This window comes from Perca flavescens, chromosome 18, assembly GCF_004354835.1.
Source record: "Perca flavescens isolate YP-PL-M2 chromosome 18, PFLA_1.0, whole genome shotgun sequence".
Taxonomy (NCBI): Eukaryota; Metazoa; Chordata; class Actinopteri; order Perciformes; family Percidae; genus Perca; species Perca flavescens.
In genome coordinates this window covers 21,970,849-21,997,589 of record NC_041348.1, presented here as the reverse complement: position 1 = coordinate 21,997,589, position 26,741 = coordinate 21,970,849, and the positions used below count along the sequence as shown (strand labels likewise).

The 26,741-nt window shown below is 39.8% G+C and overlaps 2 protein-coding genes across 6 annotated transcripts; one reads left to right on the top strand and one right to left on the bottom strand.

The window, feature by feature from the left end:
* Window positions 1–232: 232 nt before the first annotated feature.
* Window positions 233–17,228, bottom strand: mia3 (MIA SH3 domain ER export factor 3). Of its 4 annotated transcripts, none has more exons than XM_028606036.1 (28): window positions 17,028–17,228; window positions 15,423–15,556; window positions 15,236–15,322; window positions 12,989–15,098; window positions 11,545–11,865; window positions 10,777–10,922; window positions 8,387–8,518; window positions 8,053–8,074; window positions 7,853–7,941; window positions 7,670–7,747; window positions 7,350–7,460; window positions 7,190–7,261; window positions 7,001–7,105; window positions 6,728–6,850; window positions 6,523–6,610; window positions 5,889–5,953; window positions 5,708–5,798; window positions 5,451–5,589; window positions 5,066–5,228; window positions 4,942–4,977; window positions 4,738–4,805; window positions 4,381–4,466; window positions 3,271–3,384; window positions 2,521–2,583; window positions 2,387–2,433; window positions 2,196–2,264; window positions 1,365–1,767; window positions 233–989 (listed from the first exon to the last, which is right to left on the bottom strand). In XM_028606036.1, exons 1-28 carry the CDS (start codon window positions 17,146–17,148, stop codon window positions 742–744), a joined length of 5,331 nt encoding a protein of 1,776 aa, XP_028461837.1. In that variant the 5' UTR covers window positions 17,149–17,228; the 3' UTR covers window positions 233–741. The 4 variants fall into 4 exon arrangements, with proteins under 4 accessions (XP_028461837.1, XP_028461838.1, XP_028461839.1 ...); XM_028606037.1 differs by having other exon boundaries at window positions 6,562–6,610; XM_028606038.1 differs by lacking the exon at window positions 2,196–2,264.
* Window positions 10,125–23,957, top strand: taf1a (TATA box binding protein (TBP)-associated factor, RNA polymerase I, A). Of its 2 annotated transcripts, XM_028606041.1 has the most exons (12): window positions 10,125–10,398; window positions 11,342–11,424; window positions 19,218–19,421; window positions 19,920–20,083; window positions 20,224–20,337; window positions 20,433–20,631; window positions 20,905–21,026; window positions 21,318–21,476; window positions 21,676–21,742; window positions 22,282–22,405; window positions 22,536–22,690; window positions 23,155–23,957. In XM_028606041.1, exons 1-12 carry the CDS (start codon window positions 10,289–10,291, stop codon window positions 23,205–23,207), a joined length of 1,554 nt encoding a protein of 517 aa, XP_028461842.1. In that variant the 5' UTR covers window positions 10,125–10,288; the 3' UTR covers window positions 23,208–23,957. The 2 variants fall into 2 exon arrangements, with proteins under 2 accessions (XP_028461842.1, XP_028461843.1); XM_028606042.1 differs by lacking the exons at window positions 10,125–10,398; window positions 11,342–11,424 and adding an exon at window positions 18,233–18,515.
* The last annotated feature ends 2,784 nt before the right edge of the window (window positions 23,958–26,741 follow it).

Genomic DNA, 26,741 nt, shown 5'->3' with positions numbered 1-26,741 from the left:
AGATGTGAATCATGAATGAAATGCTAACCGTGTCACTCCACACACTAAATATGGTACACGCAGTGTTTGGATAAGTTAACATATCTGACTTTTATGAACAGAACAAAAGTTAATGTTTGTCTCAGATGTATGCCTTATTTCTTTCCAAATCTGACCTGTTGAAGTTTAAAGAGCCTGTGTAAAATACATCCACTATAAAGGGAACTGTAACCAGTTAGTAACATAACACTGACAGCTTTTACATTCTTTATTATTAAAAGTTCTACCAACATAGTAAAATAACTTATACATCTGGCCATCAAATTACACATTTGCTTTACAGTCGCCTCTAAAGCAACAGCTTTGGGAAATTATGGTATTCCTGAAATACTAGATGCTAAACTCCCTCCTTTTTCAAAATAATTTCCACAGGAAATGACATTTAAAAAATTGCCCCTTAAAAATCATTGCTATGTATATTTTTTTAAAAAGAACAAAAATGAAAATCCTCGGCATATAATGAATTATTATTGCACAATAAGCGTTTTAAAATAGTGGAAACCCTCTCATGTCATTGATTTCGGACACATAATTATTGATACTTTAATTTAAGGACCATGTTTGTTTTTTTTAACAAACACCATTGCAGCTTTTATTTTAGAACTGAAAAATTAATCATGACCTATGTTTGGACTGGATCTGGGTTGTTAACGTGATGGGTTCTGGGTAAATTCAAGTCCCCTGCCATAGCTGGTGGCGTCTTTAAGGCTTGACCATCGCTGGCCTCGCTGAGTCCTGAGGGGTCTCCTGCTTCACATGCAGGTCCAGTCCGGGGCCGGTGTGAGAGTTCTGGAGAGCATCGGGTGGAGAGTGACCATACGCATCACCATGTGACGGATGGGGAGGGACGCCTTGAGGCAGGTGCATTGGTGGGCTGGTGTGGTCACGCGGTCCTGGGTAGCGCATTTCAGGAGGGACGGGGGGACGTGGTCCCATAGGTCCACGGACACCTGGTCAGAATAATTGAAAAAGGGAAATATTCCTTTATTTAGCACATCAAAATAATTTGTACAAAGTAACCAATCCATTAAATAAAAAACGTGCAAGGAAGACAACCCTAAGGGGCTTATGAAGTGTCTCCCATTAACATAGAGTATGATTACAATTTAATATGAAACAACAAAGTAAAAGACAAAAGAAAAACCAAGTAACAGTACAAAATATCAAAAGATCACTAAATGTATATGTTCAAACCAGCACATCCTGTTAGCGTGCTCTACACGTTTAGGGGTCCAGCCCCAGTACATACCAACATAACACTCAAACATAACACATCGGCACAAACTGATGATGTGTGGGAAATAAAAACAAAGGGCAGAACGTACCATGTGGCGGAGGCATTGGTCCGAAGTGATGAGGTGGAGAGGGACGGAAGTGTGGTGGTGGGGGACCCCGAGGATCAATGATGGGTCCAGGGCCTGGCCTGGGGTGAAACGCGTGTCCGTTGGCGGGACGAGGTCCAAACTCTCCTCCCATCGGTGCAGGAAGTGGCATACCTGGGTGCCCGTTGGCTGGTAGTGGGGGCCCGTGATGATGAGGAGGACCATGAGGACCCGGGGGGAGGTGGTAGAGGCCAGGTCGTGGAGGTCTGTAAGGCCCAGGAGGTGGCAGGCGGACGTGGGATCCAGGGGGGAGGAGCTGCTCATGGGGTCCAGGGCCGAGGGGAGGTCCTTGGACCACGGAGCCTGGTGAGTCCCTGATTGGAGACACAAGGAAGGATCCAGGTCCCTGAAAAAGACCAATTATAATGACAAAGAGTTGTGTGCTTTTTAAATGCAGACACATGCACTTTTAGTTGGTCCTGTAAGTTGAGTACATATGGACTACAATTTTAGTCATGCAGTGAAAAGATCCACAAACACAATTTACAAAAAGTGCATTTAGCCAGGGCTCAAATCACATGACAAGTAACCTCGCACCATCATTATTTGGATGAAAAACCACACCACTTGCACACAAATTCAACCTCTGACAACACTGGATGAAAAGAATCTCTGTTTCTCTCAGTGCTGTGAGAACAGGTGAAACCACACACTCAGCCCAAAAAGTTAGGTCAGCCCCAGTGAAGCAAAATGCCTTCAATCTATGCCCAAATCCAGCTTTAGGGAAGAGGGCGGCGTGCTTGCATACGCCTACCGGCCAGCCTCTATACTCACTGGCTCTGGGCTGTCTGTGGAGGCCTCAGCCTGTGCCTCTGCTTTTATCTGTGGATCTACTGCTTGTGTCTGTTTCAGAGCAAGGACACACACAATGTAACCGACATGTAGGTAGGAGCTCTAGGCCTTCAGATGGAAAGAGGGAAGGCAACGTGTACAAATGAGTCTGATCGGATTAGAAAAAGACTTACAGATCCATCCATGTTCGCAGGTGATGAGCTGCGGGGGCCCATCATGTCTGAAAGGGGAGAAACGGCACCGTGTTGGAAGAAGGTTAAAAGCAAAAGGGGAAATATTTAAAAAACAGAGACAGCAGAAGACATACCGATCCCAGCGATGTGTTTGTTTTCAGGGTAACGACCATGTGGGTCTGATGGAGGTCGAGGACCTGAGGGGAGAAGACAAGATGCAATGATGAATGAAATCCCTCAAGACTCTGCCTGTGGCACTTTTCCCAGGGAGGACACAGTAGTAAGAAACAGTCAAAGAGGAAAGAAATTATTAAAGGGCAAAGATTGGTCATCTCTACTTCATGAGGACAACAGTCAGAGGAACAAAGCATTCTGGATGACTTTTAAAGCCCCTGAAAACTTTCAAATTGGTTGCAAATTAAATGATCTGTAATGTGTGACTTAATAAACCCCAATCAAAAGATACAATTTGGAGAAAAAAACATCCTTCTCTATTTTTTATTCAGAGTTTAACAAAAACATTCAGTTAAGCTGCTTCATCTGGACTGTTTGGGTTTACTTATACCAAGAAGCTGAATGAGAAAATGTGTTTTTAGGGACTTTAAAAAACAAAAAAGGTGAATAACATTTCAACAGCAACACAAACAATACTGCACAAAAAGTATAAAACAAAAGCAGGAAAAAGGGAGTTGAAGACAGAGGTAGCAGCACGTAACACACACTGGTAAGAAATAAGAGCAAGAACTCAAGAAGGGGAAAGATCTGAAAAGAATGAGGTCAGGTGTGTAAGAGGGGAAAGATAGAAGGACAAAATGTTGCAGCGCAGGGATGACGTCCAACTGTGGTGAGGAACAAGGAAGGTGAAGTAATCCACTGGGACTCACCATACGGGTCAATTCTTCGCCCCACTGGGGCAGAAGGAGGGCGCCTTGGACCCTCTATCATTATTGGAGGGGATGGTGCACCCCCACTCACAGGAGAGGGCCCATATGAGTCACCTGTTATGATCAAACCATCCATTTACCAAAGGAAAGAAACAGCTGACAAGACAGTCGCTACAATATATGCAAAGGCTAGGTCCTCGTTCCAGGCTTTCGGAGAGTCGAGTACAGTGAAATGCAGGGTTTCTCCCAGAGAAGTTGGTCAGCCCGGTGGTAAGAGTCTTTTTTTTGCGACGAGGGCCCAGTTGGGGCCAGTCACAGACTGATGGCAGCATTAATGTAGGGCCCAAAAAGCTATGACACAGATACCATAGGGCCCTACATTAAGTTAGTGCTAAAAGCTAACTGGAGAATCGAAAATATGACTTTAAGTTTCCAACCGAGCCGCCCCACTGTAACATGTGTTAAAAAAACATCTTAAAAAACATCCCAAAATAATTCCCAGTGGCTTATGCCGGGTAGGGGGCAATTTACAGGGTTTCTACAGGTTTCACCAAGTCAAATTTAAGACATTTTAAGACCTTTGAAAGACCATTATGAATGAAATGTAAGACCTATTTAACGACATTAAAGTACAACGAAATGCAGTGACAAAAGTACTTGCCAAGTAAATAAAACTTATTCAAATTGAATAAAAGCGACAGAGTAATAATTATTTGTACTTATACAGGAAATTATATTTGGACTATCGAAAAAAAGAACTAGAACACCACAGAATAAAAAAAAAAAAAAAAAAAAGCATTTCAATGAACATCAGAGGTAACGTTACGTTGACGTAGGAAAATTGACCTGTTTAAAACGATTTAAGACCTAGAACACAATACTTCAGCGATTTTAAGGCCTAAAATTTAGATTTTGAAATTCTAGACTTGACTTAGGCCTGGTGGGCCACCAGGCTTGTAATACACTGGGGGAAACCCTGAAACGAGACATCCTCCTTCTCATTTACATGCAGGTTTTATTAGAAAACAGCATCCTCTTCTCAAAGCTCTGAAGGATGAGACCTGACCTAATGGAAATAAAACAGCAGGAAAGGTTGTGCAGCCCGTTTACCTTGTCGAGGGCCTGCAGGCTGCCCAGAGTTCGGTCTGAAGAGAGGAGCGCGGCGCTCATTAAGCTGGGAGGTAAGTACAGCCAGCCTGTTCATGGGTAAAAAGAACAAACAAAAACCTTTGCTTAGATGCAAATAAGCTCCACAGGAAGGCTGACATCATCAAGTAGCTCCTTTTGTCCAAACAGTCCAGAACAAAACCATACTTAATTTACAATGATGTAGCAAATCTTCAAATTTGAGCAGCTGGAACCAGTGAATGTCATGAAAAATGACTGAAAATAAATTCATCACCACAATATTTGTTGCTGTTGATCAATCGAATGGTTTACAACTAGTATTGCTTTGCGAACACTTACTTTTCACGGAGCTTTGATGATTCAAGCTTCTCTTGGTTCAGAGCTCGCTCTGCATTACGAGCATTTACCTGGAAACATAACGGAGAATTAGTTTACAACTGGAATAATATTGCCTCAGCTTATTATGAATCTTAAACAAGCTTAAACATCCATTTATAGCATGTTGGCATATGTGAATAAATTGTGGCACTTTGTGTAGCGTACCCAGTTTGAATGAGTTTTGTTTTCCTGTTCTTTAATCTAAAACAGAAAGAAAGAAGGAAAGATACTCCGTCAGGTTGCAGTAAGATTTTGCTCTGTACTTGCCCATTTTAAAATATATACCTACCTGCTCTTTATAGACTTCCTCCGTCTTCTTCATCTGCTCCTCCATTTCATTAATGCGTCGCCGTAAGACTTTCACCTGCTCCTCGGCCTCCACAGCTTTCCCTCCCACCTCAGACAGCTGACTCTCTTTGCTGCGTCGCTCCAACTCTTCCTTAGTTAATTTCCTGTGAAGCCACAGAAACACCCCCCTTCAAACAATTGCAACACGCGGTTCCTACACATCTTTTTTTAAATTCAAAGACACATGCTTTAATTCATGAGATGCTTGACTGGATTATGCTAAAACAGCGTAGCTTATTGACATTCATCATTATGAGAATCTACAGCGTGTAACAGCAGCTAATAAAAAAAATAAAAAGTCGATCGATTGTAACGGCTTTACTTACTGCTGCAAAGCATTTTCCTTCTGCTGGTACATTTCAACCATGATTTCGTTTTTCTGCTGGAGGATCTTGAGCTGGTTTTCAACATGGCTCTTATCGCTCTTAAGGGTTGCAATAGCATGCTCCAGCTCCTGGTGTTGTTCTGTTGTAATATACAATGGTATGTTTAGAGAGGCGGGAAGAAAGTCATATACAGCGGCGATGCATTTATGGATTTTTTTCCCTCCAAAATGACTTGAAAAGAAACATGACCGACATACCTTCCAGTGACTTCCTCGTCTTTTCTTCATTCAGCAGTTTAGTCATGAAGCGATCACGCTCTTCTTCGACCACAGTGAGAGTGGTCTGGACCTGGAAACCGTACATTAAATCATTTTAAAGCAGGTTAACAATTTGAAATATTAACTACGGTGAGCTTTAATAGTTATTTTGACATCTTACCCGTGAAACATCCATCATCTGTTTGATCCTGTTCTTTATAGCGGTCTTCTTGTCTGAAAAAGACACTGAAAGGCCAGTAACCACTTAGTATGAAGCTGAACACATCATCATTTATATTGTGATAACAAAGACACTACCGGTCAAAAGTTTGGGGTCACTTAGAAATTTCCATTCCACTCCATTACAGACTGAATACTGTTTTTTTAACCCAGGGCAGCAGTTTTCAGATTACATTATGTACTAACATAATTGCAAAAGGGTTCTCCAATGTTTTCTCAGTTAGCCTTTTAAAATGATATCAGATTAGTAAACAGAATGTGCCTTTGGAACATTGGATGAATGGTTGCTGATAATGGGTAATGTAGATATTGCATTAAAGATCAGCCACTTCTTTCTACAACAGTCGACAACCCTTTTTCAATTATGTAAGCACATCATGTAATCTGAAAACTGCTGCCCTGATTAAAAAAAAAAACCAATGCACCTGATCTCAGCTGGTATTCTGTCTGGAATGGAAATTTCTAAGTGACCCCAAACTTTTGACCGGTAGTGTATGTGGAGGTTTAAAAACCTCTGAATCTCTTTGCAAGTGCATTATTGTTTTTACTTAAGTAGTAAGCAGAGATGGACTAACCAGGTGCTACTTCACCATTGGCTAAAACCTTGGTGTCACCTTTTTGTAAATCACAAGCGTCTAGGTCTGCCAGAAGTTCGGACAGCACCTATCAGAAGACATTTGTGCGTGGGTTAAGTCGATGCAAGTTAAGGACCAATGTATACAGCGGATAACCACGAGAAATACAGTAGTCACAGCGGTTTAAAAATAAATAAATCCTGACCTCCACGTTGTGATCTTTGAGCACCACCGAGTCCTCCAGCTCTTTCTGGGACTTCTGATAGACTTTAATCTGCTCGTTCAGATCCTTGTGTTTGTCCTCCCAGCTCTTAATGGTTGCCTTAAGCTGTAAAAATAAAAAGTCTTTATTAACTAACTAAATGTGATTAAAATACCCATCAATTTAGACCTCTGTTAACAGACCTCAGTGATCAACAACAAAAAATCTAAACAAGTCTACATGACAGGATAATGTCATGTAAGACAACAGTCTTACCGTTTTATTTTCTTCCTTTAGTGTTGAATAATCTTTCTCAAGACATTTGTGCTGAACTTTGCGGGCATCTTCACGAATCTTGGCCTCGTCCAGGAGAACAGTAGTCTGTGGCAAACACACGCAGTTGATAAGAGAAGCTGAAACCACAAGCTTCATATGATTTTGCAACGTGCAGAAGATTACGTGTACCTTAGCGAGAGCGTCTTGAACACTTTTCCTGCTGAGCTGTAGCTTCTGGTTTGACTTCTCCAATTTCTCAATCTGTTAAAAGGAACCGTTAAGCATCATGAATCTGAGACGACAGCTAAAAAAATAAAAAAATAACAGGAAGGAAAAAATAAACAATTACCCTGGTGCCATTTTGAAGAGAGTTTGCCTTCTCGTCTTCAAGTAGTTTTGCATATTTGTTCTTTTCCTCAGCCATGTGTTCATTCCGTGTTTCGGCCTCCAAAACTTTACTCTGCAAAAAGGTTAATGAGAGAAAGGTCACTGACAGTCCTTATAAAATGAGAAGCCATTTTACTTGCTGTCTAAATGATACACAATACCCATAAGCCATAGAGCAGGTACACCCCCCCAACACTCAACACAGTAAGACAAGTACACAATACGTTAGACACAAAAGACACACAGTAAAACAGGAAGTATCCATGGTTCCTTAGTGCTTACCTCCAGGTTTTGCATCCTTTTCATTGTAGAACTAACCGTTTCTTTTGACTGTTTTTCATTTTCTTTTAGGTATTCAGCCTTCAAAAAAAGAAGAAAAAAGTTCCAGAAATAAAATAACTTATTTATGTAATTTTTTTCAAAAGTAGCTCATAAATGTGAGATCACATTTTATTTGTTGCTCACCTGTTTCTCGAGTTCCGACATTTTGGCGAGAGCATCAATTTTCTCCTTTTTGAGCACCAGAATTTGCTCTGTCAGCTTTTTTTCATCCACTGTAATCAAAAATGTGGAACAAAAAGTACAAAATCAGTTAGAGGTTACACCTCTGCATTTTGTAATATAAAAAAAAAAAAAAAAAAAAAAAAAACAAAGTAAAAACTTACCAAGGTATTCTCTTTTCTTTACCTAAATTTTTTTAGAAAAGCAATAAGTAAAGATCAGTTTGATGTCTGAACAACACAGTTTGGAATAATTGTCAAAGCAGGATCATCATGTAGTAATATAGCTCTATCAAAGCTGTGTAAATGACCAGCGGTGATGCAGAAAAACAACAATGTCGATTTCAGGACATTTCAAGATATTTTGATGCAGTGTGCATCTTCGGAGTCAAAACCTAATTTATTCTCAGCTCATACAATTCTAATATCTTTTTTGATGTTGGTAAAACTCGACACATAATTAGAGCAAAGATGAGAGCAGCAATATCACAAAACATACCGCCAACACAGTCCTCCAGAAGAAGAGGATGAAGGTGACTACTCCAACCAAAGCAGTGATGACAACAGCTTGCCAAGGACAACCAAACAAAGTTTCTCCTGGCTTCCACTCTTCTGGCAGTAATGAAATCACCTGATGGCACACAAACACAACCACAGTATTGAGGAATGGTCAGGGACACGATCAGGAATAATAACAAAAAAAAAGCTGGTTAAACATAAATCTTGAGGATAAGAGGTCTATGTCTCAATAAATGAGAGGGGAAATACCCTTGTTACATTTCTTAGTTTGTTTCAAATGTGAATAATATTATGACAAGACTAAAAATAGAGACAGAAGGCAAGTCAATATTTGTCAAAGCACAGCGAGACCCTCTGCAAGCCTACAGTAGCTTAAGCCTTAAAGTAACTTCCAATATTTACATATTACACTGAGACCCTGTGTATTCATTAAACAAAATGTTGAAAGGATCGGAAGAAAATTAGTGATTGGTTACTCTATTCACACCACTGAGAAGAAAGCTTATCAAGATATCAGGGCATTACCATACAATAATAATAAAACCAAGCAGTGTGTCCTAATGCAACAACCAAAAAATATTGGACCAATAAGGAATTTGTACTATTAATTATTGAGAGCAATATAAAGGGTTGCTCTTACAGTGCTTCATTCACCTGCTACTTCCAAATCCAGACACAGACAATGTACAACTAAAAGCCAAGTGTGGTTCATTTGACACTTAAGTCAATCATCAAAAAGCCAACGTATTTATGAACAGTATTAGTAGCCAAAATGGAACATAATTTGACCACTTTATTAACATCTAATTATACAAAGAAGTACTCTGCATATTGCTCCAATCATAAAGAGACCTTTGAACTGAGCATTTGGCAGCATGTGGGAAATGTTGTTTGCTGGAGACAGATGACGTGATAAAGTGAGTGATGGGATTAATAGCAGCAGCATACCGGTAGATATAATAGGGAAAAGTAGTATACAACAATATATCAACAGTATGACAAGTTAGAGCAATATATGAAAGACCCATATGTAAGTTAAAGATAAACCGCATCAGTTTTGGCAAGTAAATTCAGGAGTCAATGTGCATCAGCCGTATGCTCATTAACACGTCAGCAGGCCATGATAGCATAATCAATACTTGACATAGGAGACAAACTAAACTCACATGTTCACTTACATGTTGCAGCTCCGTTAGAAAAAGCATGTAAACCTGATCCGGCTCCATTACAGGTCTAGGTATCGTTAAAGTATCACTCTCCATGCTAGTCTTTGAAACAATAACGGAACTAGCTAGCACAAGAAACGGTATGCTAGTTTGACAGATATTAGCTTGCCAGCACGTCAACGTTATCTATCTTCAAAGCTGAGCTAGAGGTGCAAATACGGATTAAAATTAAAGTACAAAAAGCGATTAGGAACCTAAATTAATTTGACAGCATACAGTCCATTTTAGTGCTGTCTTCTATGATAATTATCTGGCCATTTTTGCCAAAATAAGGCCCGCCGGTTGTGCTAATAGCCAGCTCAGCACCGGCTGTGTTGAACTTCAGCCTACACCGCGACAGTCAACAAGACAGGGGGGCGGGGGGAGGGCCATGGGGCGTTCAGTAAAAATAGGACATTTAATGTTTCCCTTGATCCACAGGTCCCAATGTTCACGCTGACACCTCATACTTAAATTGATCTGTGTGCTTGTTTTCAGACCAGAAAAAACGACCCAGCGATTCGAGGCAGGGTTGTGAGGCGGTGTCACTAAAATGCCTTATTTGTGTGGCGTCCTGCTGTGTTCTTTACTCCCTAATGTAGCACAAGTAGACTTTATATTTCACAATTATTGTTTTCTGTCAGATCGTTTATAAATCTCGACATTTTCGACCGCACATGAAAGAAGCTTCATTCACGGAAAAGACAAGAGACGGCAGGGACTGTGCTTTGTGCTGGATCTTGTGCAGGAAACAGTCAGCTGTTGTAGAAACTCCTGGTCAGATACTGTAAGTGCTAGTGTTCCGTTTTTTTACCCTCATATATTTTTTTGTGATCAACCTTTTTTATTGGCACCTTCAGACATACAAAACAAATTCACCCTCATATTGTTTTAAAACTTTCTTGTGGCAGCGATAGAGGCAGTGAGGTTTAACGGACTAAGTAATTATTGCACAAATACCCAACCACAACATTATTATTTAGCTTTTTTTTTCTTTTATCAAATCATATACAGTAGTTTCCTCATTGCTCAGTAGCAACGGTGGATGGGAACAACTGGTTTAGGAGATGGTTGAAGGTGCAGACTCAGAGTAAAGAGACAATGTATTAAAAAAAAATGAATGCTGAAACTAGTGTATACAGTAGCTTACAATTCTTAGACTCACCTCAATAGTCCACTCTGCAGTTTTATTCTTCATCATCGAAAGGATGCAGCCCATGTAAACAATCCCAGTTGAAAATAATCCCACTTCTTCTTTTTCTTCTTTGTCATCCTGAATTTCAGACCCTAGTTCCATGGGGTCCAAAGATCCTAGTAACAAAATGTACCCGTTAGTCAGTTTATGTGTTACGGACAGACAAAGTGAAAAATCTTCCATTACAGTTTGTCATCACATGCATCCAAAATAGGTAAAGTATCTTGTGATTACCAAACAATTCTCCCCAAACCAGGTGAATCAAAGACAGAACCAAACAAGATTCATCTATGAGTTTAAAGGTCCCATGGCATGAAAACTTCACTTTATGAGGTTTTTTAACATTAATATGAGTTCCCCCAGCCTGCCTATGGTCCCCCAGTGGCTAGAAATGGCGATAGGTGTAAACCGAGCCCTGGGTATCCTGCTCTGCATTTGAGAAAATGAAAGCTCAGATGGGCCGATCTGGAATCATGCTCCTTATGAGGTCATAAGGAGCAAGGTTAACTCCACTTTCTCTGCTTTGCCCACCCAGAGAATTTGGCCCACCCATGAGAGAGAGACATCATGGCTTTCAAACGAAAAAAGTGGTAGAAACACCTCCGCAATGGAAGCCAAGTAAGCAACTATTGTTTCTAGGTTTAAGCAACTTGCATGTATTTTATAGACACAAAACTGATCAATTAATTTAATAATAAAAGAAAAGGATTAATTAATTGTGTCGTATAGATTACCAACCTGAGGGTGGGTGCTCAACCTCCCCACCAATGCCCACGTCTAAGGGATTTTCCAGGGTGGCTTGAGGGACCTTCTGCATCTCGTCTAATGAACTGAAGCTCAGCTGATTGTCTTTGTTTTTATTAAAGTGTCCGCCATCCTCGTCCACACTGACATGTGGTCCACTGTGCACCTCATCCAAAACTATCTGCTCTTCTTCTGGCCTTTCCTCATGATCTGTTACCGTGAGGTTGTCATCATTCTCAGCCTCAGGAATGCTGTCAACCTTGTCTTCTTCAACAATGTGGGGCGTGTCATCTTTTACATTTAAATTGTGTTCATCTACAACAAAAACATTGAGAAAAAAAAACCAAACAATTAGAGATTAGTCAAGGAGGTAATTTCACAGGTTTGTCCAAACAGTTCTGATAGAAATTTTTTTTAGTCCTGGTAGGAGATTTTAGTTTTTTCTGTGAGGTGTGGACTTGTGTGCTAACATATTTGACAACAGGTGTGGTCTATGGCTTTTTTAAGAGTGCGATATTTGCTTAGTAGGAGGTCAGTGTGACTCTCTTTAATGGAAGAGAAAAGTTAGGTCAGGTACCGTCATCCACTGGAGCGAAACTATTTTAAATCTATATTTGGGGACTACACTATGATACTGTATCTTGGCAATTACAGACAAAAAGGACAAACATGGTTGTTCAATGTTGAAATGGGGCCCTGTTCACACTTTGTACTAAAGGGCATCTTTGGTGATGCAGGTGAGAAGTCAGCCAAAGCACACAGAGGTTACAGCTGGATCAAATAGCTCATACTAGCTACCAAACTGAGAGTCCAGTTATTTGACTTTGCAGAGTCCACACAGGGCATTAAAAATCCTGCAAGCTCAGTACAAATGGTTGGATTATGAAAAACAACTAGGACAAGAGTTCCAAAGTTAAAAAGGGTGAGGTAGCAATCATCTTCTCTAGCTGTATGGCAAAGCATAAATATGTTTTTTCTTTTTCAGCAGTAGCTGCAATTCTCTGTCAATTCTCGGGGAACTGAAATTCTATCACAAATGGTCACTTGAGACAAATTCTAGCAATAGGTGTTAACGGCAATCGCCTTGTAACTGGATGAAGACACAATCTGGATAGATATAGATATATATATATATATATATATATATATATATATATATATATATATATATATATATATATATATATATATATATATATATGTGCAAACAAGATACTTGTATGAACGGTGTCTGAAAGGATAATTCCGAGCTGCATATCTGTTGTGCCACAGTATCAAACTCGGCGTTCACTTTATCTGTGGATCATAAGCTGATGCAGTACCGTACTTGTGTGTGAAAGGCCTAAAGCAGAGTTTAAAACAGAATATGCAATGGTAAAACCTGACTCTAGTAAATCCTACAACCCTATACGACTCAAATAATAAAAAACAAACCTACCTTGGTCAATATCTGATGCTTTTTCTACTGCCAAAGGCGTGCTGTCACTGGCTGTTGAATACTTCTGCCGTAGGCTGAATGCGAGCTCCTGGAAGCCATCCAGTATTTCAGCCTCCTCATCCAAACTACTCGTGTCCATTTGTTGGTCATAACTCTGCTTTGTGTCTCGGCTATCCAGCATCTTCTCAATCTGATCCAGGATGGTGTTCTCAGAGGCTTCCAGGATGCCCTCCAGTGCACTTTCCACATCTTGCGTGGTACCTGTGTTTGAGAGACGGGTAGACTGCAATTCTGTGTCCAAGTCAGAGAACATGGCCTCCACTTGGAAGAGATTCCTGAGCCCCAGAAGCTTTTGGATCCGCTCCATGTTCTCCTCTGTGAAGTGGTCTCTTAGCAGAGTCAGTCTCATCACGCTGTCGCTGTATTCTGGCTCTGGAGTTGACACAGCGGGTAGAGCGGTTTCAGGTGAGGGTTCGTCAGAGTCTGTGTTGTCCGATTGTGACAAAGAAAGTGCATTTTCATCTTCAAGTCCATTTTCATCTTCAAGTGCATTTTCATCTTCAAGTAATTCTTCTTTCCCCTGTTCTTTCCGTTCCTCCATCTCTTTCTCTTCTTCATCTTTCCAATCTTCTGTAAGATGTTCCTCAATAATCTCCTGTTCCTCCACAGATAATTCTGGTTGACTGTTATTACTCTCTAAATCATTCTTTAAATGGTCATTTATACGATTAGGTAGGCTGTCATCTACCGTCTTTTCATGATCTTTCACATCTAAATTATTTGATTGCATCTCTTCAGTGGACGAGTCTGGATGTGTTTCAGTTTCGGGATCGGCTAATTCTTGATCCGTCCGGGTTATGTTTTCTTTCAATTCTTTGTCTAAATCTTCACTGTGCTCCATTGTATCACTACTGTTATTATCATTATTGACCTCTAAATCTTTGGACCCTTCCTCCTCTTCCTCCTCAAAGGGTTCATCTGTTGTTTTGATAACTGAGTTTTGAGCCTCCGGAATGGCAGAGGTTTCATCTTGTGATACCTGATCCACTGATATTGCACTTGCTTCGGTTTGATGGTATATCGGCTCATCTGTTGGTTTTAAAGTTTTCTCCCAAGCGTTCTCAGGTCCGATCACTTCTCCCTCACTCTCATCATCATCATCATCATCATCATCATCATCATCATTATTATCATCATCATCATCATCATCATCAAACAAGGCAGGCTCTATGTTCTCCGGCTCTTTTGGTAATTCTACGGATAGTGGTTCTTCTACGGCTTTCTTTCCTTCCTCAAAACTCGGAGGGTTTTTTGAAGCAGCTTCTTCTTCTACCTCATCCTCGTCATCGTCATCGTCCTCCTCTGAACTCAAATCTTGTGCGGTCCTCTCTCCCCCGGAGACAACTGAAAAAACAGCATCTCCAAATGATGTCAACATGTTCTTCTCCTCTGCAGCCTTATCATCGTGTGTTGTTGGAGGACTATCTTGCTTTTTGAGGGAATCAGAGAAAGACAGCAATGGAGTTTCTGCTGCTTTAACATTAACGTCTTCTGCGGGATGAGTCTCCACATATTCCCTTTCCTCCTCTTCATATGGAGTAACGTTCTTTGTGATTTCTTCATCGCTAGTGACCGCATCAAAAGTTGTTCCAAGGGTAGTTTTTAACACAGGGATTTGCACTCCTTCCGAAATCGAGACTGGCTCGTTTTCTGGAACAAAATCATTGTTGCCCTCCACTGCGTTTTTCTCAACTTCTGCGTCCTTTGCAGCTCTTTCAGTAGCATCAGGTGTAGCTGCTGTATCGGTCTCTACTTCTTTTGTAGAAGGTGATTCAGTTGCCACGTCAAGTTCAGGTAAAGAGGCACTTTCATCATCTGGGACTTTATCAAGCTCCTCAGAGGTAGAACGATGCTCAGTTTGTTTTTCACTGTCAGCTGCCTCGTCTGCTGATGGCTGCGTTTCTTTCTGCACGCCCTCTGCCACTTGGATTTGGTCAGATGTTCCCTTATTTTCACCATCATTCTCCTCCAGTGAAGAGTCTAACAGTAAATCTACGTCGTAATTGTCAAACTTATCAAATCCAGTGTCAAAACAGACAAAATCTGTTTCCTGAAAAGAAGTCAATACATTTATATTACATACAATTATGCATATTGTTATGTTGATAGTTTCAAAGTTCCATTGTATTTTGAATTGAATTTGGACTTGTCTAATTAATTTAGTAAGTCAGCAACATATTTTCATACCTCAGCTGGAACTTCAATTTCTTTGTCTGTATAAAGGTGGTTAACTGCAAGAATGTCATTTGGGAAATAGCCAAAGTGACTTCCAACCTATTGAAAAATACAAAAAGAGAACATGTTGAGGAGTATAACTAGATAGCAAAACCTAGATGTTCTGATTCTGATTAAATATTAACCAGAGTATACGTACACTTCCGGCCCATAGGTCAGTCCTTCTGCCTGACAGTTTGTAGTATACATGGATAGTTTCAGATTTTTTGACCGACAGGAACCGACAGTCTGGTCCAGAGAAATCTTTTTTAGCTTTTCCCCGACACAGAAGCACTGTGAAAGAAATACATAAATAATTAGAATTGTTTTAAAAAGGTAAGCGCCGTTATCAATATGTTCCTTTTCACATAGCGCTCTTTCAAGAATGCAAAATGTTGGCACACTCTTTTCCAAGATGCATACAGACAAAAAGCAATTATACATTCTTTTTTTAATCCACTCATAATACCAAATGTCTGATTATTATTTTTATTATCAATTACTCGGTTATTTTCTCACCTTTGGTTAATGTAGGAAAAATGCTTATTACAAAGTCAAAGTTAACAAATTAAAATGTCTTTGAATTGTTTTCCAACAGTCACAAAAGCATGGATATATGGTTTATTGTGAAGAAAAGCAAACTCAGCACATAACCACATTTTGAAAGCTGCAACCAATTAATTTGGGGCATTGTTCGGACTTAAAAATTACTTACAACTGATTTATTGTTTATCAAAATGAATGCCAAGTTCTTTTCTGTCAATCTATTTATTGTTTTGGCTCTACAATGTTGCCCTTTGCACAAAACACGCAACACAAAATGAGACTAAAACTGACTTAACTAAAAGGGATGGCAAATAAGCAAGAGTTTAGATCTGCACTGTCTGTATGACATGCCACTGTCATGGTTATAGTCGACTTTAGCCTCAGACGTTGGTTTAAAACATTCAAGCAGAGTAACTGATCATATTATGCCTGTGTCTAATCTTTACTGTTTTATTACTCAAAACTAGCTTTTCTTTTTGATAAGTCGCCAATAAAAACACTTTATTACCTACACCAGCCTTCTTGTTGTTGTTGTTGTTGTGGTGGTGGTATTTTCAGGTTAACATTCTCTATAACAACAACAACAACAACAACAACAACAGCTATAATGGTCCCTGAGGCTTGTATATGCTGGCGTACATCTAATTAGCAATGCAAACTGGCATATAAAGACAACGTAGGTTAACATAACGTTAATTTAAATTCTTATTTCACCTAAAGCTAACGCAAAATTTAAATAGTTTGCTGGTTAAACTACGCAATCTAGAGTAACGTTAGTCTGTGTTTATAACATTGGCTACAAGGAGAGAAGTACGACCAAAGCCTATGTGACTTAACAATAGAGTTAGCCAACATTAGCCCATTATTTTGCCCAAAGCCGGCCGGTGGCTAATTAGCTAGCTGCTAACATTAGCCACCACTAACCACCCAGCTGGGCAGGCCGGAGCTGCCAGGCAACCGTCCAACACTACGGGCTACATCTGAACAACCCCCCCCTCCCCAATATAAGACCTACAGTTAAGATTAGCTTTCGCTGATTTCAACGAGCACCACACGTCTGCTACGGAACTACTACAGGTGGTTATCCAGGTCACAAATATCGACTGGCAACAGGTCTAGAGATAAGGCGTAGTTTATGGCTAGCTGTAACGTTATCGGGATGTGGGAAGATGCATCCCTGAAGTCCTGATGAGCTAGTAGTTACAACAATCAAACTTACTGCTGCATTCCTCATCTGCGCATCTCTTAAAGTCGGAGAACCTTTTTTCCAAGGCTGAAGTTGAAATAAAATTAAATAAAAGTAGTAAAAGGCCCTGTCGGTAGAAGTGTTTTGCTGCCATGCTGGCAGTTTCTGTGGACTGGCTTAACTCTGCTGCTGGAGCATGAAGCAGTGCGAGCTGAAGGAGCCGACACGTCAGCAGATCAGATCCGGCTGGGTGTAGGCACGGATAGGTTTACAGGATATAAGGTTGGATTTGGCTGCTTCATGTGACTGTGGGAAACAACCTCAAACAGATGCAGTGGAAGTAGAGAAATCAGCCTCATCATTGTGCAGTTGCTTCAGGAATCATCCAATAGGGCTAGCTAAATCAGCAAAGACATCTACAATATGCACAAAAAGATTCAAGAGATTGAAAACAAGGAATCTTTACTCATAGGATTATGACCGGTGTATTTTAATTTCAGATATAATAATCTTCCCCAGAGGCCTCTTTAATCAAATATAGTGTAGACCTATAGCCAGCAAAATACAAGAGAAAAAAGGCAGTGCTCCCCCCCCCCCAAGTTTAATTGTGATAAATGGGATTGTTGCAAACAGAAAAACATAACAAACCTGTAATCAATATGGATAAGAAAAATCTTTAAAAATATCTTATTGCCAACTATTCTGTTTCAACTAATGTTTTTCTTCTTCAAATTTGGGGTTTTGAAAATGGTAAAAGATAATTATCATGTCATAACAGCCATCAATAACAACACATCTGATCCATTCAATTTGTGATGATCCATTTATTGTTTGCTCACAGCATTTCTATATTAGATAGATAGATAGATAGATAGATAGATAGATAGAGTCTTCTGTAATGCCAATGGGAAATTGCTGCGTTAGCCAGTTTACACATATAAACCAACAACAAACAGCCTGACACTCAGAGAGGTAAATAAGAAATAACATTATGAAACATAAATAACTAAATTTTGGCAATTGCAAATACCGATGTGGAACAAAACACAACAAAAGCAGAAATTTCTGAAACAAGAGTCTTATGGCCTTTGCTTAAACATCCCTTCAGCTCATGTTAGGCATGGAGGTATTAAGGGAATGTTAGGTTGGTGGAAGAAAGAAAAAAAGGAAGCGAAGAAGAAGCTCTTTGCTCCGCCTTTTCCGGTCACAGTAGCCAATAAGTTGTAGCTTTTCTCTCTACTTCCTCAGCTACTTGTACTGGTCTTTTTACTGGCTATGGTACTGGTGGGTGGATAGTTACAACAAACATGTGGAAGTCACGTTAATCGACAATACACAGAGACACTGCATCTTATTAATTTATCAAAAATAACAACAGAGATTCAAACTCTGAATAAGTAACGTTACTGTACTTTGGATTTGAATGCACCGATGCAGGTTAGCTTAGTTGTTAATTTAGCATTGGCACGTTGTTTACCTTCAGAAACATGGGAACGGAATGGTAACGCTACTGCTCAGCAGGTAGGAACTGAGACAACTTTGTTTTACAAGATAATACACTTGCCTCTTCTGACTAAAGAGATCTCACCTTTATATACTTATTTACTTTGTTAGTGGTGATGTTTATTCAAAACGATGCTGACGAGAAAGCTAAACGGCTAGGTGATTTAGCCTCAAATTACAGGAACATATATTCTCATACAACTGTAGTATAAAGTTAAGTGAAGTCTAAAAGGTCATATAACAATACCACTGGTGTATTAGTGTTAATCTGTAAGGACTAACGTTACCTGTCTACTATAACATCTTAATTACATAGCAGTTAGCTCCAGAGCTGAAACGATTAGTTGATAGACAGGAAATTAATCAACAGTAATTTTATAATCCTATAATTGTTTAAATCATCAAGCAAAAATGCCAATGCATGTTCCAGCTCTTTGCATGTGAGACATTGCTGCCTTTACTTGTCTTACATTATAATAAAATGAATACATTTGGGATTTAGATTGTTGGTCACACCAAAAAAAGCAATTTGATATTGTGATTGCCATTTTTCAGTTTTCTGATGTTTTGTAGGACAAACAGTTAATTGGTGAATCCAGAAAATAATCCGAAGATAAATCAATAGTTACAATAATCATTTAGACATGACTTATGACACTAAGCAATATTTATGACTTGTAAGGAAGTTGCTTGCTGACACAATATTTTGTCTCCCTCCAGGTGGACGTCATACACTGAGCATCAGCGCAAGAGATAAAAGGCAGCGGTCATATTTGAGTTTAACTGCTGTGCTGATTATGGATGATTTGCAAAGAGAGCTGGTGCCTCTTGAAGACTTGGATGATGACAGCGATTCCTCGGACGGCAACTCTTCAAAAGGATCGAAAAAATCTAAGCTCCCTCTGGTTAATCCCATGTGTGCAGGTGAGTTGTTGTGTTTCCAATATAGAATCCAATAGACCTACACTAATACATCTTCCGGGTTGATACAGTATATCGGCCAATATTAACTTTTTGCCGATGTATCGGGGTATATGCTGACTGATAAATAACAGAAACGTCTAAGATAAGTTAGAGGTAATTCAGAAACAATGTCTCATTACATAAATTGTTACCAGAAACACAGCAAAGTTTATTTTTCAACTAAAAAAATCTTCCACTGAGTACAATGTAGTGCAATTAAGTTACAATTTATAGACTTCTTATGGAAAATGTTTCTGTTATGTGTTGATGTAAAACAATTACAATTGGTTGATGTGTCATTATGTCAGATTTTTTTACACTCTCGAATATAAATATTGGTATAAACCTCTAAAATCCAGTATCTGACTGTCGAGCTGTAGAACCTTGATAATGTTTATGAGACATACATTCATGTCATCAAATAATAACTTTATTTATTTATTTATTTTTTATCTTAAGAGACTCCAAAGGAAACTGGGTTTCACCAGAGTACCAGAGTCTGTCTGGAGCAGATCAGAGAAGCCCTGCTGCATCACAGATGGCAAGAGGCAGCAGAATATATGGCATGTTACCCACAAATGTTAGAAGACCCAACCAATGGCACAGGTCAGCCGTATAAAGAGGTAGGTTTTGTTATGTCCACATTAGTATTTTACAGTCATCCAGACAAAATACATTTGCAAACATTTAAACAGTGTATTCATAAATAAAGTATCAGTTATCCTTCTTGATACTGACATTTTCTTTGCAATTTCCACCCCAGCTTATTTGGAGAATCAGCACAGAGATCCTTCACCATCACCCCAACTCAAAGATGGAGGACTACAACAACATCTATGAACGAATGAAACACTCAGGAGTTAGACATTACCTGATGGTATGTTAGCTGGTTGACCTGACTACACAGTGCACATCTGTTGTCTTTTTTACATTACTGAAAGACATTTGAGACTTGTTCCTCTGCATGTATAGATCTGTCTGGAACATTCATTCCACCTGCTGCTTAATGGTCACATCGAGGATGCAAAGCGTCAGCTGTCTGTCGCTGAAAGTTGGAGGCATGGGAAGGAGTCAGCAGCTCAGTACCAGAGGATTAAACTGATCCACGCCTACAGGAGTTTACTGGATTATATCATCTGGTGTGACAAAAAGTTCACACACTCCAACACTGGTAAGGTGATGCACAGTTTAACACCCAAAGCATCTATTATTTACTGGTCTCAGTTATGCAGAAATGCTGCAAGCTCTTGTGTGATGTCACACTGCCACCTACAGGTCAGAGCCAGTAACTACTTGGGTAGAAAAAGGAGCTTAAAGAGGTGATTACGTTGTAGGAAGGAAACATATATGTGTGTACAATCTTTTCAATGAATGCCATCTGAAGGCAATTTTCACGTTTTAAAAATGTCTTTATTGTTTGCGTAAACTGTTGCTACTGTTTCAGAGTTTCCTGACTCTGGTGACAACCAAGACATGCACAACTACTTCAGACAGGCCTCTGTGAACCTGAAGGAGATTTTGAAAAATCCTGGCGTCTGGGATCCCTTCATACTGAGTTACGTTGAGGTAAGAGCTTATTCCCAACATCACGATTTAACTTCAGAAATATATATTTTAACATCACATGATGAAACAGAAGGAATCGGCAACCATCTTAATAATTGATTAATAGTTTGAAAAAAAACTTCACAGCCCTTGAATAGACCTACTATGCATTTGATACCATCAGTCTGCTTCATGCTCTTGATTTAAGAAATAAACTTTTGTCTTGTTCTTGTCAGGTTTGCTATCGTTCAATTTCAGGCCCAATTCAAGTGAAATGTCCCTACTTCTTGTGTAACTGTTTTATTTTGGCAGATGCTGGAGTTCTATGAGGATCACGAGGAGGCTTTGAAAGTCCTTAATGATTACGCATATGACAGCACTTTTCCACCCAATCCCAACGCGCAGGTCTACCTGTACCAGTACTTAAAGAGGCACGATACTTCAGAGAGGAAACTGATGAAAGTATTGAAGGTATAACTGTATGTTTTAAGCACTGGATTTATACTGATATTATAAAGAGATATATGAAAATGTAATGTTCCCTGTGAAACAGTGTACAAGTTACGATATTAACTTAGTTAAACTAGAACTTGTTAGATTTACAGTTCAGCACACAGAAATACACAGTGTCTAATGCATCCTCATAACTTTACTTCCCTATGCTATGTAGATCCTCCATGTACTAGTCCCAAGCCATGAGTTGATGTTGGAGTACAGCTCTCTCCTGCTTCAGTCAGGTAAAAGCATATTTGATCTTAAATTAAATGTCTGACCACATAATTATACACAGAATTAAAATGGAGTCAAATTCATGAGAATTTTTGTTATTTTTCGACCAAGTGATGCCTAACTGGAAACATTATGAAGCTCATGGTTTTGATATAAGACTATTTGGTAACACTTTACTCGAAGGTATCTACATAAGAGTGACATGACACTGTCATGAACACATGACACTGTCATGACACAGTCGTGACACATGAACTCTAACCCTAACCATAACTTTTCATGACAAAAAACGAATGACACTAAAAGAAGCGTTATGTCATAAACGTTTATGACTGTTTAAAATGTTTATGACACATTCATGACAGTGTCATGTCATTCTTATGTAGATACCTTCATGTAAAGCGTAACAGACTATTTTTTATGGGGTTTTGGAAAAGATGTCTTAATTTGACATGTAATTAAAACATGTTCCCCTTTGTTAGAGCCCTATTGTCTCTGAATGATGATTTCTCTGTTCCGTAATATCCATTATTGATTTGTTTTCCAGAGAAAAGAAGTGACATTCAGAAAGCTTTAGGAGTCGTTTTGGAAATGCTGGACTTCGCCTGCTGGAGGAGCAACCTGGACACGTGGAAGCGTTTGAAGTCCATTATTCAAAAACTACAGTTACAGTATGTATCAAAATGTTTGGAAAATTGGAAGCTCTATTTTTGATTGAACTTTATGGAGTGCAGGTTACTTTCTATACCTTACTTATTGTTGCTGAAGCCAGCTGTTCTGTATATTTCTGTCTCAAAACAGAGAAGACTGGAAGGATGTTGTCTCTGGACAAATGGCTGCAAGAAAAGACTGGTGGCCTGCGCTGCACTTCACAAGCTTCCACGCTAGTAAAGACTCTGAGGAGAACCCAGAGCTCATGGAAGTGAAGGCACCACTGACAAAAATCCTTTGCCCAGGTAAGTAGGTGTACATGTGCATAAGTTTACTTCTGGAAGTATTGTTAACTGTTTACTTTAACTTGTTGTTAGTGTTAACTGTGGATGTTATGTCAATCCTGAATGTTACCTGTAATTATAGAGGCAAAGACTTTCAGACACAACGTTGGAGTTTGTGCTAACAGTATTTATTTTGAATTGAATTGAAAAAACGTTATTAATCCCGATAGGAAAACTGGTTTGCCACCAACCATACAGCAATCGAACACAATACACAACTATTATCTATAAAGAAGTTGGTGTTTTAATCAGCTTTTCCTTAGGAGAAAACAGGAATGCCTTGGTTTGGGAAAATATTGATTTGTTAATGATGCAGCATCTGTTCTCTGTAGCACCACTGTGGGCACTCAGTTCGTCTAAAAACTGTTGCATTCAAAATAAAAATTACTGCAGATATTCATGTATCAATGTCTTTCTTCTTACAGACCTAATGCTCAAGTACACAGCCTCACAGGTAACCAGCGGAGAGCGAAGTTGAGAGAAGAACTCAGAGAAAATCAAATTGTGTCTTCGCGATTCACAATCAAGAAAAGAGCTGAGATGCTGTCGGGCTAAACAACTGAAAACCCCTGGCAAAGGCGTCCTGATGAAGAGCACGTTTATTTTTTTTTTTTTTACATGAAGTTTATTTCGACATTTCTTTTGTGTGAAAATATATATTTTTTTAAAAGGTTCACTGTCAAAAATGAACCTCCATATTTTTTGTTCCTTCAGACCCTATCTTGGACCCGGTGCAGCGCAGCACAAAGCCCGACGCAAGTATCTTTGCTAGTTTGAGACCGACGGAGTTGTCAATTTCGCACGTCGTTTAAACAGAAGATGCACCTGCGCCCATCTGTGCGCCCGTGGGCGTGCTGGTCTTTACAGGGAGGTGTGTTCAGGTGCATTCCTTGTGTATTGCTATCTTGAGGCAGCGGAAAGCGATCGCGCCATTGACCAACAAAACCCTGGCCTAAAGTCAGTAACGCAGCACTTCATTGTTATTTTAAAAGCGTATTAGTAAAATGTGCGCACACACTGTGCTTGCTACACACAGGGACGCGCAGCTGCACACAAACATGCAAAAGATTTAAAACTGATTTCAATGTGAAATAGTATTATGGAGTTTTGGTGGCATAGTGCTCGTACCGTATATGATCTGCTTGCGCGCTTTCGCTTTCACGCACGAGCAGATCAGTTTCTTCTCCTGAAAATCTCTCCTTCGTGCTTAGCAAATCCGCCATCATAATAGCAACGCGCCAAGGTACAAACGCGCCTGGCTTTTAAAGGGAATGGGAGATGACACTCTGATTGGTTTATGGCACGTTACGCCCAAAACACACCTATGATTAATTAAGACACTAAATACAACCCTTTTGAACCATGCGCATGTCGTTTAACTAGCAAAAGTGGATTCGTACACGCTCTAAACGCACCTTAGATCGTTAAAATATGGCCCCGTCGTGTTAGTTAATTGTGCCTTCATTATCAAGGCACAGGCTACATTGCCCACTATGTGGAGCTCTTGTTCTGTATTTCTGCAGTGAGTATCTGGAGGGTATGAACATCTAATTTTGGCAGGAGTGTAGCTCTGAATGTCAGTTTTCATGTTGGTTTCTGTAAACATTTTAATAGAAGCAGAGTCTCATTCTGACCTGAGCTGACCTATGACCGCTGCACAGTACAGAAGGGCTTTAAGGTCACAAGTGTGTGTGCACCACACACTGCCTGGGGGATTTTCTCTGTCAAGTCTATCAAGTCTATTGTCATGTGGGAACAGAGCTTTCAGTAACAACATAGCATATATTTAAGTAAGTGGAACAGACCATTGACAGGTGGTTTCAGAATGAGTCCTTATCCCTTCAATGTGAGACGTGGCTTCAGTAAAAGATCATAATTGACTTGTGGTTAGCTTGTATATGTGCTTGTATTTTGCACACACGCAGTATATGCAGTGCTGTCAATTTTCACAAAGAGGCTTGTATATTTTGAAGCCATCTATTTAATGTAAAAAAAAGAAGAGATTTTTGTATGGTTTTGATGACAGGATCCTGGCCTTCAAATGTTGAGCTTACTCTCCTTTAGACTGGACCATGAAATAAAGTCTTGCATTCAGTAGCAGGCCAATTTAATAAGCCGAAGTGTTTGTAATGATTCTGTTTCGGCTTGCCACAATGTTGGCCATGCAGCAACTCAGTGAGCCGTACTGCATGTGTATGTGTTGCTTTGCAGTCATTACATAAACCAAAGCCCAAAGCACTTGCCAGGCCACAGGAGCAGCTGCAGAAGGAATCTGGGAATACATAACACACGTCGTTTCAAAACTCATGGAGCAGTAAAGAGGATGGAGAACGGAGCTGGTCACTGCTTTGGATTGTGTCCTGGTTGTGACCTTTTAAAAGATTGTTTTCCCCCGGGGCTTTGAATTTTTTAATCATCTACACAGATGCTCACAGTTGAGGCAATCATTGCACTGTTCTCTGTCATGGAGCAGCTCTGTTGGGGGTTTAGTTTCTTCCTCAAGGGTACCTTGACAGTTTGGAGCAAATTTTTTTTGTACAGAGATTCAAAGTTAGTGGAGACTACTTTGTCTGTCTGTCTCTGTCTCTGGGACACAAAGGAGCTTCTGCAGGGAGCAATTGTAGTTTGCTGTTCCTCACCATCTCACCTCTTCCATCACTAGAGGTTTTAAGTTTGAATTACATGATTCTGTATTGTTGCATCCTGAGGCAGCAGCAGGAGTCTGGGGCAGGGTGACCTGCATGGCTGCTATCTAGTCTGCAGCGTGTACTTGGTTAAGACACTGAAGTCGTAGAGAGCAATATGGATCAAATCCTCAATTGAAGTTGATGTAATTTTATGTCGGGATATATCGATACAAATCAAGATATACTGTAGTACATTTTCTGAAAAAAATCAATTAAGAATTTAGTTTGTGGGAAAAATAACCAGACAGGAAAGCCTGTTTTTAATTTGTACCTGAAGAATGAAGGTGCTTAATTACATTTATTTTTGGTGGAACCTTTATTTATCCTGTTTATCCACACTTGTTTTTACTGTAACAGTTTAGGAGAATAATGGCAGGTGGAGGGAGTGATACACATCCACTGGTGCTACTGGCTACTAAGCAGCTCCACTGGTTCTACCAGCTTGGTCACTCTAAGAGGAAAGTTTATGATTTATGTTCATCTGGTAATGCACCCCAAGGTTGTTGGGACTTACTGTACTGTAAAATCTATCCAAAAACAAGAAAAGAAAATTCTTTCTCCTTGGGCTCATCTGACGACTCTAACAGGCCCTTTATACCTCCTCTAGCTCAGGGACAAATTTACTGACGTCTTCGGCCTAACCCCACCGTGAACTGACAGGCATAATAATTGTTGTGTAATTAATCACCAGGTTGCAGGCTGAATCTATTTTCTGCCGAGAAAAAAAACTACTCAAATCGTGTCAGGAGAGATGTTTTAATTTTATGCCTGGCGTAGAGAGGTCCCTGGATGTTGCTTTGTTGTGTGAGGCTGACATTAATTGAGTTTTTCCTTCTCTTACAGTCTCACTCACTCCTATACTAACACACACACACACACACACACACACACACACACACACACACACACACACACACACACACACACACACAAGTTGGTGACTCAGGGTCTTGCTTGGTTGGTCTGCTGGGCTGTGAGGATTTGTAACCTAAAATCCAGACTTGCACAGTGACAGTGTAACATCTTAGTAACTCTGCAAGACATTTGAAGTCTGGTATGGTTTGAGAGTGGAGGGAAAAGAGGACGAAAGCGTGATAATTCAGCCATGCAATTTGGACTTAACACACTGATGTGTTCGCCAGTGGTGCACGCTAAAAGCAGGACAGAGATAAAACAGAAAAAAAAACCATGAAGTCTGAATCATCTTCAAAATGCAACAGAAGATCAAACTAAAAAAAATGAAAGGGAAATAAAAAAGAAAATCAAACTCATGAATGAAGTCAGCTTTAAATCTTATAATTAGGCTACATTTGCTTTGGTGCAAA